The sequence below is a fragment of the Coptis chinensis genome, chromosome 7 (assembly GCF_015680905.1).
Source record: "Coptis chinensis isolate HL-2020 chromosome 7, ASM1568090v1, whole genome shotgun sequence".
Classification (NCBI taxonomy): domain Eukaryota; kingdom Viridiplantae; phylum Streptophyta; class Magnoliopsida; order Ranunculales; family Ranunculaceae; genus Coptis; species Coptis chinensis.
The window spans coordinates 32,976,427-32,993,633 of record NC_141462.1 but is presented as its reverse complement, the minus strand read 5'-3'; the positions used below and the strand labels follow the sequence as shown (position 1 = coordinate 32,993,633).

The 17,207-nt window shown below is 40.8% G+C and overlaps 1 protein-coding gene across 7 annotated transcripts in view; it reads right to left on the bottom strand.

The window, feature by feature from the left end:
* The window catches only part of LOC147487173 (uncharacterized), a 39,976-nt gene extending 22,974 nt beyond the window's left edge, over window positions 1-17,002 (bottom strand). The window contains exons 1-4 of one of the 7 annotated variants that reach the window (XR_015201282.1): window positions 16,801-16,989; window positions 16,621-16,693; window positions 16,377-16,504; window positions 5,026-5,395 (exon numbers count right to left, since the gene is read on the bottom strand). Coding sequence is in view for 4 of the 7 variants with exons in the window: in XM_086571252.1 (XP_086427378.1) it covers window positions 5,324-5,395; window positions 16,377-16,541; window positions 16,621-16,693; window positions 16,801-16,835 (345 nt within the window). In the remaining 3 variants the exon portion in view is untranslated. Of the gene's footprint in view, window positions 5,396-16,376; window positions 16,542-16,620; window positions 16,772-16,800 lie in introns of those variants that run through there. The other 6 variants (XR_015201281.1, XM_086571253.1, XM_086571255.1 and 3 more) reach the window with 6 other exon arrangements.
* Window positions 17,003-17,207: the final 205 nt, after the last annotated feature.

The following is a 17,207-nucleotide window of genomic DNA, read 5'->3' as shown; positions in this document are numbered from 1 at the left end:
AATCTAGATGAGGAATTGGATGGTTTTCTTAGAGCAGGTGATGATTCACCCTATCAAGAACTACTTTGCACAACACCCACCTCGACTCCCCTCCTTCCACCTTTTCAAAGGAATCTCGAGTTTGCACTCGATCCTTTTGTTTCTTCTGTGCTCCATAATTTTTTAAATCCCCCTAGTAAACAAATACTTCAGAAGGACAAACCATTTGACACCTTCATTTTCAGACTTGAGACAGTCCCTACACACACAATAAATGAGTTTTGTGCTAAAACCACATCCTCATTGTTTACAGGCTGCCTTTCTACAACTTATCCATATCCACCATATTCTCCACAACCATTCACTTTTCCACACTTATTTACTAGAACACCCACTCATTCAAAAATGAAAAAGAAGGTGCATGCTAGGTTATGTAATAGGGTTATCCGACTTTGCTTTCATTTTACTAGGTTGCGTCATAGGAAATCTTGGTGCTTGATTGTGTTTGGATATGTTTTCTGTGATTTTTATTTATGGAATGATCCTCAACTATTTCGGTTGTTGATATATGATAAACTGCATATTCATACATATGTTTAGATAAAGTCTCGAGTATCTGACTATAAAGGACTCAACTTTTGTGTTTGGTGCATTTCCTTTCATTTCCATATATTGGTGAGTGCACCATTAAGGTAACCGGGCCCTCCCTACGGAGTGCGTGGCTGTAAGTACCGGATCCTAAGTCCACGTTTAAACATAATTCCCGTTTTCCACTCTTGCATGTTTTCTCGGATTTTTGAGTCATGTTTCTCTATGGGGTGAATTATGTCTTTCTTGTTTATTGTTTTTCTTTTAAAATTAAAATATATATATATATATATATATATATATATATATATATATATAGAATAAGCATAGTAACCTAGGAAGTCTTGGAAATCTGACTTTAAAAGACCCACTACTAAAAACAAATTTTTTAAGCTTCGTTGTAAAAAATTTGTTTGGGGGTGGGGTGTTCGTGTTTCCGTCCTAAAATGTTTTATGTCCCATTAGAGTTGCTTAGGCCGTTTAATTGTATTACGATTCGGGTTGACATAATCCATGAATTTAGAGTTCAATTGTTCGCATAACGTACGTCATGCACGCACTTTGAGGCATTTTCCACTATCTTATATGTCATCCACGGTCGGAATAGAGTGTTTTATAGATCATTAGATTGGAAATTCTCTCCTGATCATTTTCATATCTCATTCACAAAAATCGGACCGGTAACGAAGCGGCAATTTTGATTTGAAGTTTTGTGAAAAATCGAAAAAAATCAAAAATTTCGATTTGGGCTTGGGCTCGACCAATCGACAAATACGGTAGCTCACCAGCGCCCTTACCTTCACCATCAGTTCATCGTTTTTTTTACAAACCACCATTAACAAAGCTTCAAACAAAACCTAAAAAAAATAATAATAAAAAGAAAACTAAATTAACCCATGCCCCCAGTTCAAATCGATTTCAAATCTAATCTAAAGCTTTCCACCACCACCTCCACCAACTTACATCAACAAAACCACCGAAAATTCCAAATTTTGGTGCTGCGCCACCCACCACTCCACCACCACTGTTTTGCTTCATTGGTCGATTCAAATCCACCACCACATCCCATTTAAACCCCCACTACATTCCAAACACCAATGGTTCAACAACGCCCGAATTTTGCGGACAAAGCTTTTATCGGCCACCACCGCGACCGTTTTTACGGTGTGAAATGATCGATCGAGATCGGAATAGCTTGTGGTACTCGACTGAAGCCTATTACCACGAGGACTTAGTCCGACGGTTCTACAATACGAGGGAGTTGGAAGGGACTAGGATTTTTGTTGTGGTGGCGAAGAGGAGGAAGGAAGTGACGACTGGGTTGTTGGCTGAGATTCTAGGCATTCGCCTAGAATCCATCTGATGTCACGCGTTGCAGGAGTCCCAACATAATGGGGTAGAGCCATTGATGAACGAGACAGTTACTGAAGGGAACTACAATGCGAGGTCGCATTGTGTTCGTCAGGCTTCCCTTAGGACCAACCGGTAGGCTGCGGCGATGGATTGGTCGGAACGCCCTGGGAAGGAGAAGGTCGGCGACATCGGCTGAACTGCCTCCATATCTTATGGATACTCCGAGAACGAAGTATGAGTTCTGCATCTTGGAGTTTTACTTAGCATGATTAGGGGAGTAGGGAAGTCCATTGCACCTCTCCCCTCGTGTTGATAACCAAGATCATCTTTGAAGTTGAGAGCGGCTTCGAGGCGATAGGACTTACATCACCCTACACCGTAACCCTCGCATCTATAAGGAGTGTGTCCAACGAGTTTGGAGGTTGGCTGAGGATAGAGAAGAAGAAGAAGAGGATGGTGGAGAGGAGAATGCCGAGGAGGCCGGGGAAATCGAATGCCTCGGAGGATGAGGAGGATTTGACTTGTTTTGATCGCGGGCCTTGGAGAGGTCTTTGGTCGGTCGACGCATAACGCATGACTGTGATTCATCGTGGCATCGCGTTAAACTTAACACTATCTGTGAAGACCTCCGGACTCGGCGAACAACGATCCATCATAACCGAGATCCGTTACCGCAGAGAGGACGAGAGGTGGGAATAGATTAGGGCGAGCTAGAAGCTCGGCGCCGGTTCGGGGAAGAGATGCTTACGATTCCCACCTCACGGGATTCTCCTTCGAGGACACACCCTCGAGGCACGGCGCCCGTCGCCGAAAGCGAGTGGTGCGGAGGTCCATCGGGAGCTCGGGCGATCTCCGGACCGTGTGCCCTCCGCTACCCGATCGAGCGGTTGGTTAGGGATAGCATCGTTTGATGTTTTTATGTTTATTTGTAGTTTCATTATTGTTATTTATTTTAATGTAAGTTTTATTTCCGTAATTTGAATTTTGTAGTGAAATGTACTTCGAATGAAAATTTTAATATAATGCGGTTATTTTTATTATGCGTGGTTGTCTCATATTGATCCCACCTTCCCAAATTGTTTGGGGGTGGTTTTATCTATTCCAGCATGATTTTTATATAACCCTCGTGTTAGAATTTATTACGGAGTCAAGGTGAAAATATGGCCGTTTAGGCATATCTAGGAATAAGTATAAGGATAGGATGAAATCTCGATTAAATAGGTAGATTCTATCATAAATTCAACCTAAAAGATACTAGGTTTGAATTAGAATCAAGAAAATGAGTTGTTTCCGTTTTCGGGTTTGAAAATTTTAGGATTTCCGGAAACTGCCGTAATTAGTTTTGGCAACTTCCCGATCCATTTTAGCAACTTAAAACCTATATAAACTTCATACATTCTACACTCACAACTCACACTACACCTAAACTCCATCACTCACCTTTCACTCCCACGATTCCCACGTTTCGGCTCATTTTTTCGAAGTTTCAACTCCGAAGCGCACTTTCAGCCCTACAAAAAGCGCTCGCGCTTTGCATATTTTTTTCAGTTTTTTTGTCAGAGCGCACTCACGCCCAAGGTGAGCGCGACCCGCGCTCAAACACTGGAAATTCCAACTATACAGAGCGCACTCGCGCCCTGACTTCCGTGGACCAGAAAAATTTCCAGTTTTCTGCGGGTAGTATCCGGATCATTCGCAGCTATTCCAGAGCGTAAGTTTGAGATGACATCTCCAACATTGATACCGGAACAGTCTTTCGAAGATTTGTTCCAAAGCACTACTTATGGTGCTTGGTTTCGCGAGGCGATCACATTCGTTGGCTGAGAGCCACTTATGGTAAGACCCAATACACTTTATTCTCCAACACTAGCATCTTATTTTTATGATAACTGCATTTTCTTTGAAAGACCAGATGGAGAACAAGTGTTCTCCATCAACATTGATAATGAACCAATGGAAATTACCAGGTTCTTGCTAGCATTCATTCTTGGACTTGCTATGCCCGCTGAAATACAAGACCCATGGTGCTATTGGGTAGATAATATGTATGTCTACACTTTACGAAGTTTTGCATGAGTCGTATGGCCGCATTTTTCCGTTATAGAGGACCAAGGGAATATAACGTCGCTTTGGTAGCCTGTCCATGAACATAGGAACTGTTATGATTTGGATCATGCTAAATATTTTTAGGGAATGGCGTTTTCTTACGTGAATGATGCCACTTGCGGCGTCTTCCTTGCTTTAGCCACGGGACGTATGTGTCATGACCTTCCCCGAACCTTGATGTCTAGTTTAGCTCGATCCCATAGCATGAGGCATAAGTACATTCTTATGCCTGTTCTAATTTCACGTATTATGCTATGTTTCTTTCCTGTTTTTTGTACACGTTTCACGGATTGGATTACGGCTTATCGATCAATCGACCCACCACCAATAGTATTATTCGATCTTTCCGTGCAATGACTTGGCAAGGGTGGAGGATACAACCTCATCAGGTTGCACCTTACACCTCGTCAGACCAAGTGGCTCTTAATAGGTTAGCAATAATAGATGATAAATGGCGGGAAGCCTGACAAATTGTCATGGCATAGCAGGACGCGAAGGAACCTCACTTCTTTATAAAAGAAGAGGATGAGGAAGATGATGAGTAGTGCGGGAGATAACGTAAGTTTTCATTCTAGTAGAGTCTGCTTATGTCCCAAGCAATTTCATTCTTGTTAACCCCATAATGGGTAGAACTCGTATAGAGTTGCGTCAGTTCTTATTTCCTATATTAGTACGTTCTAACTTTGTTTTGCAGATGTTCCTGAATTTCACGCGCTTTAATGGTATTTTTCCTACCCTCTTTATTTAAATGCTTTGAGGACAAAGCAAAGCATTTTTTGTTTGGGGAGGGGGGGGGGGCATAGAAACACGTGTAATTAAGGCATCTGTTAGGATATAGATAGATATAATATGCATTTGTTTTCTAGTTAAAATTTTAAAAAAAAATTTAAAAATATAAATAAATAAGTTATGTTATACACTTAGGGATATTGGTATTGTTTTCTTTCTCCATGCTCTTAACAATCTAGAAGTCTCAATGTAGCTTTTGCATCGTAATAATTGTTAGAAACTTAGGTTAATATATAGGTAATAATCTTTGCATCTATCTATAAATATATTACATGAGTATCTATGATTGTTAGCGATGAAGTTTCTGAAATCTAGGTTAGAGTACTTATTCTACAAATCCTGTGAGAATATAGCCTAAAGCCTTATATGAGCGAAACATTTGAGAAATGACACAAAGGAGAAGTAAAATCCGGATAGAAGAATCAGACGTCCACTTGCTTGATCACTATGCCATATCCTAAGCGAGAATTTAGCCCCTCTTTGGATCGATATAGCCAGAAATTCAAACCTATGAATTATTTTCCGCTAGTCGCCCCTCTGAGCCTTTCTTTAGCCTTTCATAAACCACAAATCCTTTACCCTGTTACAAAACAAAACAAAATAAAAAATTCAACCTACCCAGTTTAGATAAGTCTGAGAATAGAATGAGGAAGAAAGAAGAAGAGAAAACCTGTGTATACAAAAGTTAGTTAATTGCTTCAGAAAATAAAGAAAAGAACTTCCATCCAAAGAAAAGAAAAAGAAAAATAGAAATAAAATAGAAACTCCAAAAATAGAATAAAAAGGAGTCAAAAGCCAAAGAAAAGAAAAAGAAAAAAAATATGGCTAAGGATGGAAACAAAGTATAGAAGCAAAAGAAAATAACAAGGTTTTCTCTAAGTTACATAATATGAAGACTCTATTATCTCAGACTTGTCCTTTTTGAATATCCATTTCCTTCCTTCTTAAACCATCTCCTAATCCCCGTAACACCTAATAAAGACCTCTAGCTCAATTAGGAATAGGTTAGTGTGATAGTAAGTGGCAAATGTGTTTGATCGACTCCGGCTTCCTTGTTGTCCTTAAGATTGTAAGGTAAAGTGTGCCCACTGCACACTGGAGTAACGAAACTTGAGTGGAAAAATCAGAGTGTTGTATCTTGACTATTATTGTGAGAACCTACTTAAGGACGCTATTCTGAGTTTCAGAAACGAACCTGCTAGACATTTCATAGTATTACTCATTGTATATATGTTTATTGTAGATGATTGATTATTATGCATATATTAGCTTAGGTTTCGACTTGATTACTCTATATGCATTGCTAGTGAGAGGTATAGTTAATTTAGAGCATGAATAAGAAAACAATAGTTTTATTTCTTAGTCGTTGTAGTATAGATGAAGTTTGTGAGTACCTTCACTGGAAAACTCTCACGAGGCTATAACTCGTCTACTAGGGAATTCCTAGTGGTTTAAGGCCTTGTTGCATATGGTCAATGCAATCGCACTCAGCGAAACGATAGTAGTTAAAACTCCATTTTTGGTCACTTATTCTAATTTCTCATCTCTGCTTGAGGACAAGCAAAATGCTGTTTGGGGGTGGTTTGATAAAAGCCCAAAACTGTAGTTTTAACCCTTTAAGAGTCATACTTTTAGACCAATTATGTGAGTAATAATTAAGAGTTAACACTGATTACGTGTTTTTATGCATTTCAGGCTTCAAAGTCCATTATGTGCAGAAATGTGCCACTTTAGCGAGATAAAGGAGCAAAGGTCGGTTGCTAAGGAGTTCCGTAATTAAAGGCCAATATTCAAGAAGACAAAGCCTTTCTAAAGCCCAGTCAAAAGCTGAAAAGTTGACGCGGGCAGAAACAACACACAAAGTCAGTAGAACTTCCGAAGGCCGTATCTTTGGACTCAGACCTCAGAATGGGGCCTACCTTATGTCAAAACGACCGGCTCGGAAAGAGCTTTCCAATGGTCTAAGCCCTGATCCAATCAGAGGGGCAAAAGTGGACGAAAAGTCTGTTGAAGCCAACTGCAGCTGAAGAGGCCTTTATGGACTGAAAGAATTGGGTTTTGGGCCTGATTCTCTGGCCCAAAACATGGCTCTAAGCCCATGCACGATTTTTGGATCTGAAAGTATAAAAACAAAAGCTTAACTCTTTGTTAATGGCAGAAAATAGATTAGAAAATAAAAAGTAGCTTAGAATAGAAAGTAGCCATTAGAATAGCTTCTAGATCTAGATTTAATTGTTTTTATTTAAGTTTAGTTTAAAATCCAACTCTTGTTTTAGATTAAACTCTTAGAATCATTGTTTTTAATTAGTTTGATAAATAAAATAGCTAGTTTATCAATTTCGATTCTTGTCATTTACATTTGTGTTAGATCTTATTTCATTTATTACTTGTTATTCAATTATTAGTTATTAATTAGATTTTAATTATTGTTTAATTTAGATTAGTAAATTTCAATTCTTTATACTATGTTTAGTTTTAATTTAATCGGAAATGATTGCGTAATGATTCTCGGCTAAACCTCCATTAGAGGGGGTTGAAAAGTCTTGATGAAAGCTTGATTCCGATTATCGTAGAGTCGTCGTAATTTCCTTTCCACTCTAGAAACGATTAGTTCACTATGAGAATGAGTTTGATCGTTCACATGCTAGTTATGAATTGGTAGAAATGCCATGTGTAATTAGAGATTAGGAAGAACCAATTGTTCTGCGAAGCAGTCCAAGTCGGATTACGATGATTCGTCGTTAATAGGATTAAGTTGAGTTAAGGTGGAATCAATCCTCCTCTAACTCCTTATCATAGAATCAACGTATTATTCCCTTAGTTATTTTGATAACCGACTAGTTGCACCTTGTGGGTAGTCGCATCGTAGTCTAGTCGCCACTTCGTAAATCTCTCATTAGACTTTAAGTTAGAGTACTTATATGTAGAGAACACAGCATGCGGAAGGACTAGGAGTGGAACGAATCAATCTACTCCACTATATCTTATAGGATTGAGAGTAGAATCTTTGATAAACATAGGCACGTAAGATAGTTTTAGTTTTACTTGCGTTTTGAGTTTCATCGCTTATTTCGTAGGTAAAACTATTCAATTTTATGTTTTATCAACCCTGTTAGAAGCTTCAGCTTGGCCATTGCCTTATGGGTACCTTGGAGTTGAGAACATATGGGTAATGTGAAACTCCTCATAGAGTTCAGCGACCAATCCTCCAGCGAACTATTGCCCATTATTTGAGATGATAACTTTGGGTATACCAAACTTGCAGACAATGTTGTTCCAAATGAACTTTCTGACGACATGTTCTCGAATGAAGACAAGCAGAACTGCTTCTATCCACTTGGTGAAGTAATCCGTCACAACTAGTAGGAATCGGACATTGCCAGGAGCAGGTGGTAGAGGTCCAATTATGTCAGTTCCCCACTGCGCAAATAGCCATGGACTGGCTAATGGGTGCAGCTCTGTTGTTGGAGCATAGATTAGTGGAGTAGATCGTTGACATTTTTCACATTTGTGGGCAAAAACCTGTGCATCCTTTTGCATATAAGGCCAAAAGTACCCTTGCCTTAGGATCTTGAGAGCTAGTGTTCTGCCCTCAGCATGGTTGCCACAAATTCCTTCATGAACTTATTGCATAACCTGTTCAACGAAGATTGGGGAGAGACATCTGAGATGAGGTCCCAAAAATGACTTCTTGTACAGATCGTCTCCAATGAGGGTGAATCTTTGTATCTTTGCCGGCAGACGCCTTGCTACATTCTTATCTTCAGGGAGTGTTCTGTCTTTGAGGTAGGATTTATATGGATCCATCCAACTTGGAGTAATGGCTGGAACAACACAAACTGTTGTAACTGAGATCTGAATGCTAGATTTCTCCTGAAAATCTATAAGGATGGAACGTGACTCACTATTGCCCAGCATTGAGGCAACATAAGCCAAAGCATCTGCGTGTCGATTTTCAAATTAAGGCAGCTGATAGAACTGAATGCTCTCAAACTTTCCTTGGATACCCCTTACAAGTTCCAGGTATTTGGCCATTCGTTCATCCCTGGCCTCATACCCTCCATCAACTTGGAACACAACCAGCTGTGAGTCACTAAAAACTGTGAGGTGTGTTAGGCCCAGGTCTAGGGCCATTGTGAGGCCAGCAAGTGTCGCCTCATACTCTGCCTCATTGTTATAGGTGTGCCAACCCAATCGGATGGATTTTTCCAGCTGTATATTGTCGGGAGTAACTAACACAACTCCAACTCTTGCACCTCTGTCATTTGAAGATCCATCCACAAACAAACGCCATCCGGAGTTCGACTCCCATGGGTCGGGATGGGAGTTTGGAGATTCAGGCTGGATGCCATCATCGGAACTGGGAGTGGTTGAATCGTACCCTGTGTAGATCATTGGGAAATCTCCCAAGAATTCTGCTAGTGCCTGACCTTTATCTTTGATTCTGGGAACGTAAATAATATCATATTCTGACAGTTGTACAGACCATTTAGCTAGCCTTCCTGACCTGTTCGGTCGTTCCAGAACTGATCGCAATTGGTACTCTGTGATCACTCTGATGGTGTGGACTGGAAGTACGGTCGTAATTTCTCTGCGGCAAAAACAAGTGCTAAAGCGACTCTTTCAAGTTTAGGGTACCTTGTTTCTGCTGGTAGGAGCGTTCGGCTCAAGAAATAGACAGGTTTCTCAACCTTCTTTTCATCCACGCATATCAGTACCGAACTGATGCCATAGTCAGATGAATAGAGATAAAGACCCAGGACTTCTCCCTCAATAGGCTTTGAAAGAATTGGCGGTGCCCCCATGTATGTTTTGAGTTGATCGAACGCCGTTTGGCACTCTTCCGTCCATGCGAAGGAGGTGTTCTTTCGTAGTAACTGAAAGAAGGGTTTACACTTATCTGAACTCTTGGAGATGAACTTGTTCAGAGCTGCTAACCTACCTGTAACTTTTTGAACCTCTTTCATGTTTTTAGGTGAGGGCATTTCTATGAACGCTCGGATCTGATCTGGGTTCGCCTCAATCCCTCTTTTAGTTACCAGGTACCCTAAGAACTTTCCTGATGATACAACGAAAACACATTTCGCAGGGTTGAGCTTCATGCAATATTCTCGAAGAACGTCAAATACACATTTCAAGTGGGAGAGATGATCTCCCCGTTTCAGACTCTTGATTAGAAGATCGTCCACATACACTTCCACAATGTCGCCTATTAAACCTTAGAACATCTTGTTTACCAAACGCTGGTATGTGGCTCCTGCATTTTTCAATCCGAATGGCATGACTTGATAGCAGTACAGGCCATCCTCGGTTGTGAAATTGGCATGCTTGTGGTCCTCCTCATCTAAGGGGATCTGGTTGTAACCTGACGACCCATCTGTGAATAATAACAGTTCGTGTCCAGCCGTTATATCCACCAACTTGTCAATTCGTGGGAGAGGGTAGCTGTCTTTCGGACATGCACGGTTCAGATCCGTGAAGTCGATACAGATTCTCCATGACCCATTCTTCTTCCTTACCGGGACAATATTAGAAATCCAGGTGGAGAAGTTGATTTCCCTGACAAAATTAGCTGTCTTTAGCTTTTCAACTTCAGCTTTTACCGCTTTGGATCTGTCAGCACCTATCCTCCTTGGTTTCTGCTTGACTACTACTGCATCACTGCGGACATTGAGCTTGTGGCATGCCACGTGGTCCATCCCTGGCATTTCTTCGAATGACCAAGCAAACACATCTCTGTGCTCTCGGAGGAACTGTATCAGAACTTGGCACTCTTCAGAACTCAACAAGGTTCCGATGAAAGTGGTTTTTGGCGAGCTACCACCTATAATTTCCACTTCCTCTAACGGCTCCAGTGAGGGGGGGGGGGGATCCTCCCTCTCTCGTGGGACTAGGTCCGGGAGATGTGGATCCAACTGTAATTGCTATTTGGCAGGTCGCCCCACCTCCATTGGTTCAAAAGAGAGTGGGGACTGCTTCGTTACCAGCGCGTAGCATGCTTTGGCAGCCACCTGATCCCCCCTGATCGTCTCAATTGTCCCATTATGCGGGAACTTCAGACATTGGTGATAGGTGCTGGGAACAGTTCGGAGTCTATGCAGCCAGGTCCTGCTCAAGATCATATGATAGGGAGTGTTAGCTTTTACTATGACAAAATTTATGATGAGAGTTACCAGACCAGTAGCTACGGGTAGTTGGATCTCCCTAACTGTCAGAGCATTGTCCCCACTGAAACCATATAGGTTGGAGCTGGTGGTGACCATTTCAGAGTCTGCAACTTTTTAAATGCGGCATAGTTTAACACATCTGTTGAGCTGCCTGGAACAACCAATATGCGATGCAAATCATAATCTCCAAAAAGAAGTGTCAACATAAGTGCATCTTCATGGGGGCTCTGAATGCTACAATAGTCAGCCTCAGTGAAGAGGATGCGCGGATCTTTGTGGGGTACTGCATTAACCTAAGCTCCTGTAGTCAGCTCGTTGTTCATGATCCTCATCTGCTTAGCGATGCACATTTGATATCGCGCAACCTTTTCAGTGATCTGTCCACTCCGTTTACTTGCTTTTCCGAAAATCATATTTCTCTGGAGTCGGCCATTGAGCGGTCCAGTACCTGGGGGATCCTTAACTGAAGTGCTGATTTCCTCAGGCTGAACTGCATTTGCCTGTTCGTGTGCCACAAACCACTTTAGATACCCCCTTTCAATCAGATCCTGTAGTTCATTTTTCAGGGTCCTGCAGGCTCTGGTGCTATGACCCTTACTCTTATGGAACTTGCAGTAGGTCCTTTGGTCTCTGGTACCTAGGGAGCCTAGCTTTAGCGGGGCTGGCCATTTGAGGTAGCTCTGATTTTTTATCGAGTCCAGGACCTCATCTGCATTTTGTTCAGAGGTGAGAAGTTTCTGTCCATCGATGGAAGAGCTTCTTTAGTTCCTTCCATATGTGGTTTTTTCTATTGTTTTCATTTGCACTACTAGTTACATTTTGGTATTGTCCTCTAGGCGTTCGTCCCTTTGATGGGGATTCGGCCCTTTGGCGATTACGATTACAGTCTCTCTTCGACTTTTGAGGGGAAGTATTTCCATTCCCTTCTCTGGGGAGCCCATGAACTGACCGACTAGTCTTCTTCGCTTCCTGGCGTTTGTTCAGGACATCTTCTTCCCACCCCACATGAGTTTCAACCTTGTCAAGGAGTTTCTCTAAATCACGGGGTGGTTTCCTGGAGAGAGATCCAAATAAGGCATTGTTTTCATCCAACCTTTGTTTGAAAGCTATTATAGCAGTCTGTTCATCATAAGACTCTATTTGGATTGAAATTTCCATGAACCTTTGCATGTAGGATCTCAATGCCTCTCCATCTTTTTTCTTGATGTTGGATAATGCGTCGATCCGTTTTGGCTGATGCTTGTTGCATGAGTACCTGTCTATAAAGGTCCTAAATAGTTCTTCTGAGGACCTAATCTAACGCTCAGGTAATCTATGATACCACTGGAGCGTAGATCTAGACAAGAATGCTTTGAACTTCCTGACACATGACATTGTCATATCTCTCATATTGTCCCATAATGGCACGATACCTGAACACGTGGTCCACCGGATCTGATTTGCCACTAAAAACACTAAACTTCGGCTGTCTGTACCCACAGAGATATGGCTTTTTCATCACCCATGATGCAAAAGGAGATCTGCCTGCCCCCATTATGGCAGATTGAACAAGGGAGTTTTGCATTTTTCTCCCCTTGCCTGTCATATGATGCATCTGACGGATCAAGTCATTCTTCTCAGTTTCTCATGCACTTTCTTTGATATAAAGTTTCCTGTTCTGAGTTCTTTTTCGGTGTCTAGGGTCGACATCACGATCCTGGTCAGTGGACTCTGGCTTTGAGGCTGTTCCTGAGTCCTCATCTGAGTTGTTGTATTCTGACTTAGATAGCTCGCGCCAAATTGAGTCCCCACGCCTTGGGATCCTAGTACGAGTGCCTTCCGGAGGGTCGTCATCATCGAGATCGATGAGTGGCTCCTTTCCAGTGTCAGACTAATATAAGTGCCTTAGTAGTTGTAATTCTCACTCTAGGTTGCTCCAAAGCCTGCACCGACTGAATCGCCTGAACAGACTTTGGGTTCGTGAGGACAACATTTTTGCCATTTTGACGTTCCTCCTGAGCGTTATTTCTGGGACCTGCTCCGGGAACAACTGGCCCATCGGTGCTGGTCATAGGTCCTTGGGGGGGATCATTCGCATCTTGACGATCGACATTCTCACCCCCTTCAAGCATCTCGTGCACGTCTTCTCTAATGGCGACGTTGTGCGTGGTAGCGCCACCCTTTGTTTTCTTTGCTCCTGCCATCACAACAGTAATAGTTTTTAGAATAAATTAATCGTTTGCAATGAATATTTACCTGCTTTCGTTCCCACAGACGGCGCCAAAAGATGTAGTGGAAATTCCGTGTATCCCCTGATATTTCTCTGTGCCTTGTGATATGGAATCCTTTGCTGAATAGAGAAGGGATGAGATGATGGTGAGTTCAGGGTTGAACCATTTGACGGCTGCCTACGTATCTCCTTTGTTCTATTGGAGAATCAAACCCTATTTTGTGTAGTTCCTAAGAGCGAATCCCTATGGTATATATAGGAAGGGTGACGAGAGTCCTAGGGTTACGGCTGTCCTCACCGCTTGTGAGTTCCCTTCCATTTTTGGACTCTGCCTTCCTATTAGGATTCATCTTTTTATAGAAGTCTGAATCTAGACCATATCTTGTGAGAGGTAAGTTTCCTTGTTGATCATAATGTCCTATCGTATATGGGAAGATTATATCTAAAAGATAACTCCTAAGATATGTCATCACGATTCCTTCTTTATCATCAAAGATCGTCATCTTCAGTTTCTTTCTGTTCAGGAACTGTCTATATAAGTTCCTAACGACTAGGTAACTGTTATGTTTGAAGGCGGTCAGTCATGTGCCTGGCACATGTCCACTAAACACTCGTGCTAAGCACGAGATCACTTATTCACAGAATTGATCCGATGGTCCTCGTCTAATTCTGGACATCTATAGTCTTAGGTTATTTCCCACACACGTGTCATCTATTCAGTGACGGAAAATCCCCCTACAGTTTAGCTCAGGAATACTGGATCAATGCTTATGAAACCCGTGAAGCATGCAATCAAAACCTGGCAAAACTCAACAATTTCCAAATATCTCACTCTCTCTCTCCTGTGAGCCGTCGGGCTGAAAAAAAGAAAAAGAAAACAACTTCCTTCCTAAAAAAAATGGAGGTTGCTTTCCTCCTTTTGAACCCATTTGAAGAATCTATTTTCCATTTTTTCACTTTCTTGGATGAACCAACCACTTGAGGGCTTCTAATTTCCTCTGGCTCACCTACAGAATGCCACTCAAGAAAGGACAGGCGCCTTTGGCACTGCTCAATGCACCCACTTGTGGATTGGATTTTGCTAGAATTGGATTAAAAAAACAGCAATACAATCTCACTAACAACATTTCTATTATGCAGTTTGTTGATACCTAACTATAATATAGTAATATACTAAAGTATTCTTACATATTAGCCTAATATCTAACACCCTTACTAAAACTCATGATGTGTAACATCAAGAGTATGCCATTGCCAAGCCAAAATCTTAACACCAATGTCAAGCCAAACCATACCACTGTGCCATGAAAATCTACCAAATACCGATTGCAACGGGGGGTGAAGAGACAAATGTTGTACATCAGGTACTGGTGGCATATAGAAGAATATGCCAATTCAAAAGCCCTACACTGTAGTGGCTGAAAACAAGGAGAAGAGAATCGAATGCCATACATAAAGTACCGGCTGCAAAGGGAATAAGATGTAATTCGTAAATGATAAAATTCATCAAAGCAATGCCATTGTTTTGCCAAACAAACTGACCAAAAGCCTCCAACACCGTTGAGAAACACACAAATACCTACAACTAAATACTACCATAAATTCTGATCTTCAATTGCCAACTACCATAACCACCTTCCCCCACTCAAGTTGAGCATCTTGGATACTCAACTTGCTACTACCATGTCAAATATTACTACCATTACCATGCTACCATAGCTACTACCATGTCGCTACATCCCAATTACAATTTGATAAGAGCTCTAAACAACTTACAAAGCTCAGCCAAAAACTAAGAAAGGGATACAACCAACTTGTTGCAACACCAAGACATCTGACAAATTCTAACCAACTACCATATCACATGTTCCCACACCAATAAACACCAACGAAGAAGAAAAATAGTGAAAGGGGTATCAAAACTGAACTACTAACATCTCGAACCAGATTCTATGCCCTCTCAAATTCATATCCAATACAACGCAAGCAAACCACATCAAACAATTTAAAACCCGATTAAACAAAACACGATATACCAACAACTGACCTCATTCCTCAACATCAAATATTGATACTGATACATTGAAAAACAACAAGTAAGAGCTACCTTTTGGATGAACTGCCAATTTCACACCAATATTACCAAATTTTCAAACTCTATCACTTCATATTTTCATCGACCACCTTCCATTTCTAATTGAAACTAACTTCATCACTCCAAACTCCAAAGAAACACATCAAACATCAACAACATTCACCAAATTCAGACGAAGAAAGAAAGGCTTGAGAACAAAATAGACCTATAAATTTAATATAAGGAGGCTGCACAAGTAAATCAACGCAACGAGATGACTATCAATGTTTGCGAATCTTGGGTGTATGGGTTAGATTATGTGCTATCTGATCCAGCAAACAAACAGTCTGTGTGTTGCAAGCACCCATAATCAGATCCAACGAGAAAGAAAGAAACGCGAATGCTACAGCGGAAACAAAAGGCAATAAAAACAACACAACCCCATGGATGACTACAACCAACTTGACCAAACTTTCAAATCACCTACTACTGTGACCTCATCGATAGTCGACTTACAAACCCAAACTCGTCTATAAACATAAATGAAATATTGATGCAATGGAAGAAAGTCACACCTTTTTAGCAGAGTGAGACTGGTAATCGCCCTTCCTAAAGAAAAAACACGCTCCTACTTTTGCTGTGATTTCCCTTACCCAAACTAAAAAAATTCCGGCGGAAGCAAATCCACCTTTATTCCATAGTCCCAAGTCCCGAATAAATGCAAATGCTTTACGCCAATTGAAATGCAAAATGGAACACTTCCAACCTCAAAACTACTAACTAAGGGAACCGATAATCAGCAGAAGCAATAGTTAAGGATACAAGTCCGGCAGCAGTGCAAAGAGGCGACCGCTGCCACTGGAAACAATTTCTTCCCATTGCTTTCTACATCCTGATCTAATACCATGACAACATTTCAATATGTTGATACCTAATGGTTTAGTCTATTCCGACTTGGGGACCTATAGTAGAAAAAATAAATGAAGGCAGGGACACATCCTCTAATGCAAAGTAGTGCAATAAATCCAAAAGACAGGAATTTACTGACTCACTATAAGAAAATCATAAATGGCATACTGTTATACAGAAAGGAAATATCAAGTTGGGAAACCTGGTGTTTCTTGACCTTGGCGACAATCAATGGAGCTTCAAGAAGCAGCTGATGTTCCGGGATCCATCTGTTATGAACATGAGCAAGGACTTTATACTTCACCAAATATTTCTTCTGCTTGTGGATTCCTACCATCGGTTTACGTATTAAAAATTGGCACAAATACTACAATCATCCACATATTAGAGGGCAAACAGAAGTAGACAAGCAAAATATTTAAAATAGTATTCACTTGCGACCATACCTTCACTCCAAGCAGAACAACCTTGAGACAATTGAGATGATAGTTTCTTTTGCACCCTTTTCCATCACAGCACCTGACATTTTATACGACAATGATGGATATTATAATAATACATAAAATTAGGAAACAGTCCATCAATTCACAAAAAACAAAAAACAAAAAACAAAGAAGAGGAAATACCAGACCATTTTAAATGGACATGTAAAGACCAACATCCTATATGAATAGTTACAAATTTATACTTCCAAAGATCAGCAATCCAAATTGCCAGAAGTCTGACAGGAAAGAATACTTCCCCATATAGGCACTATAGAAATCTACATTCAATTTGGTCCATAAATTGTTCATGCTCATCGAGAACAAAGAGCAAGAGATAGTTGAGATACAACCAAGTACCCGAAAGGCTAATTAAATATATATTTAACATCCTACTTAATCTACATAATATTTAGCCTTTTTCCACTTATTAATTAATACCTAAGAGCATCTTTGACAGAGCAACCAAAAAAACACCAAAATTTTGAACCAAAAAAACACCAAACCAAAAAAACACCAAGTAATTTTAGGAGCAACATCAAAAAAACACC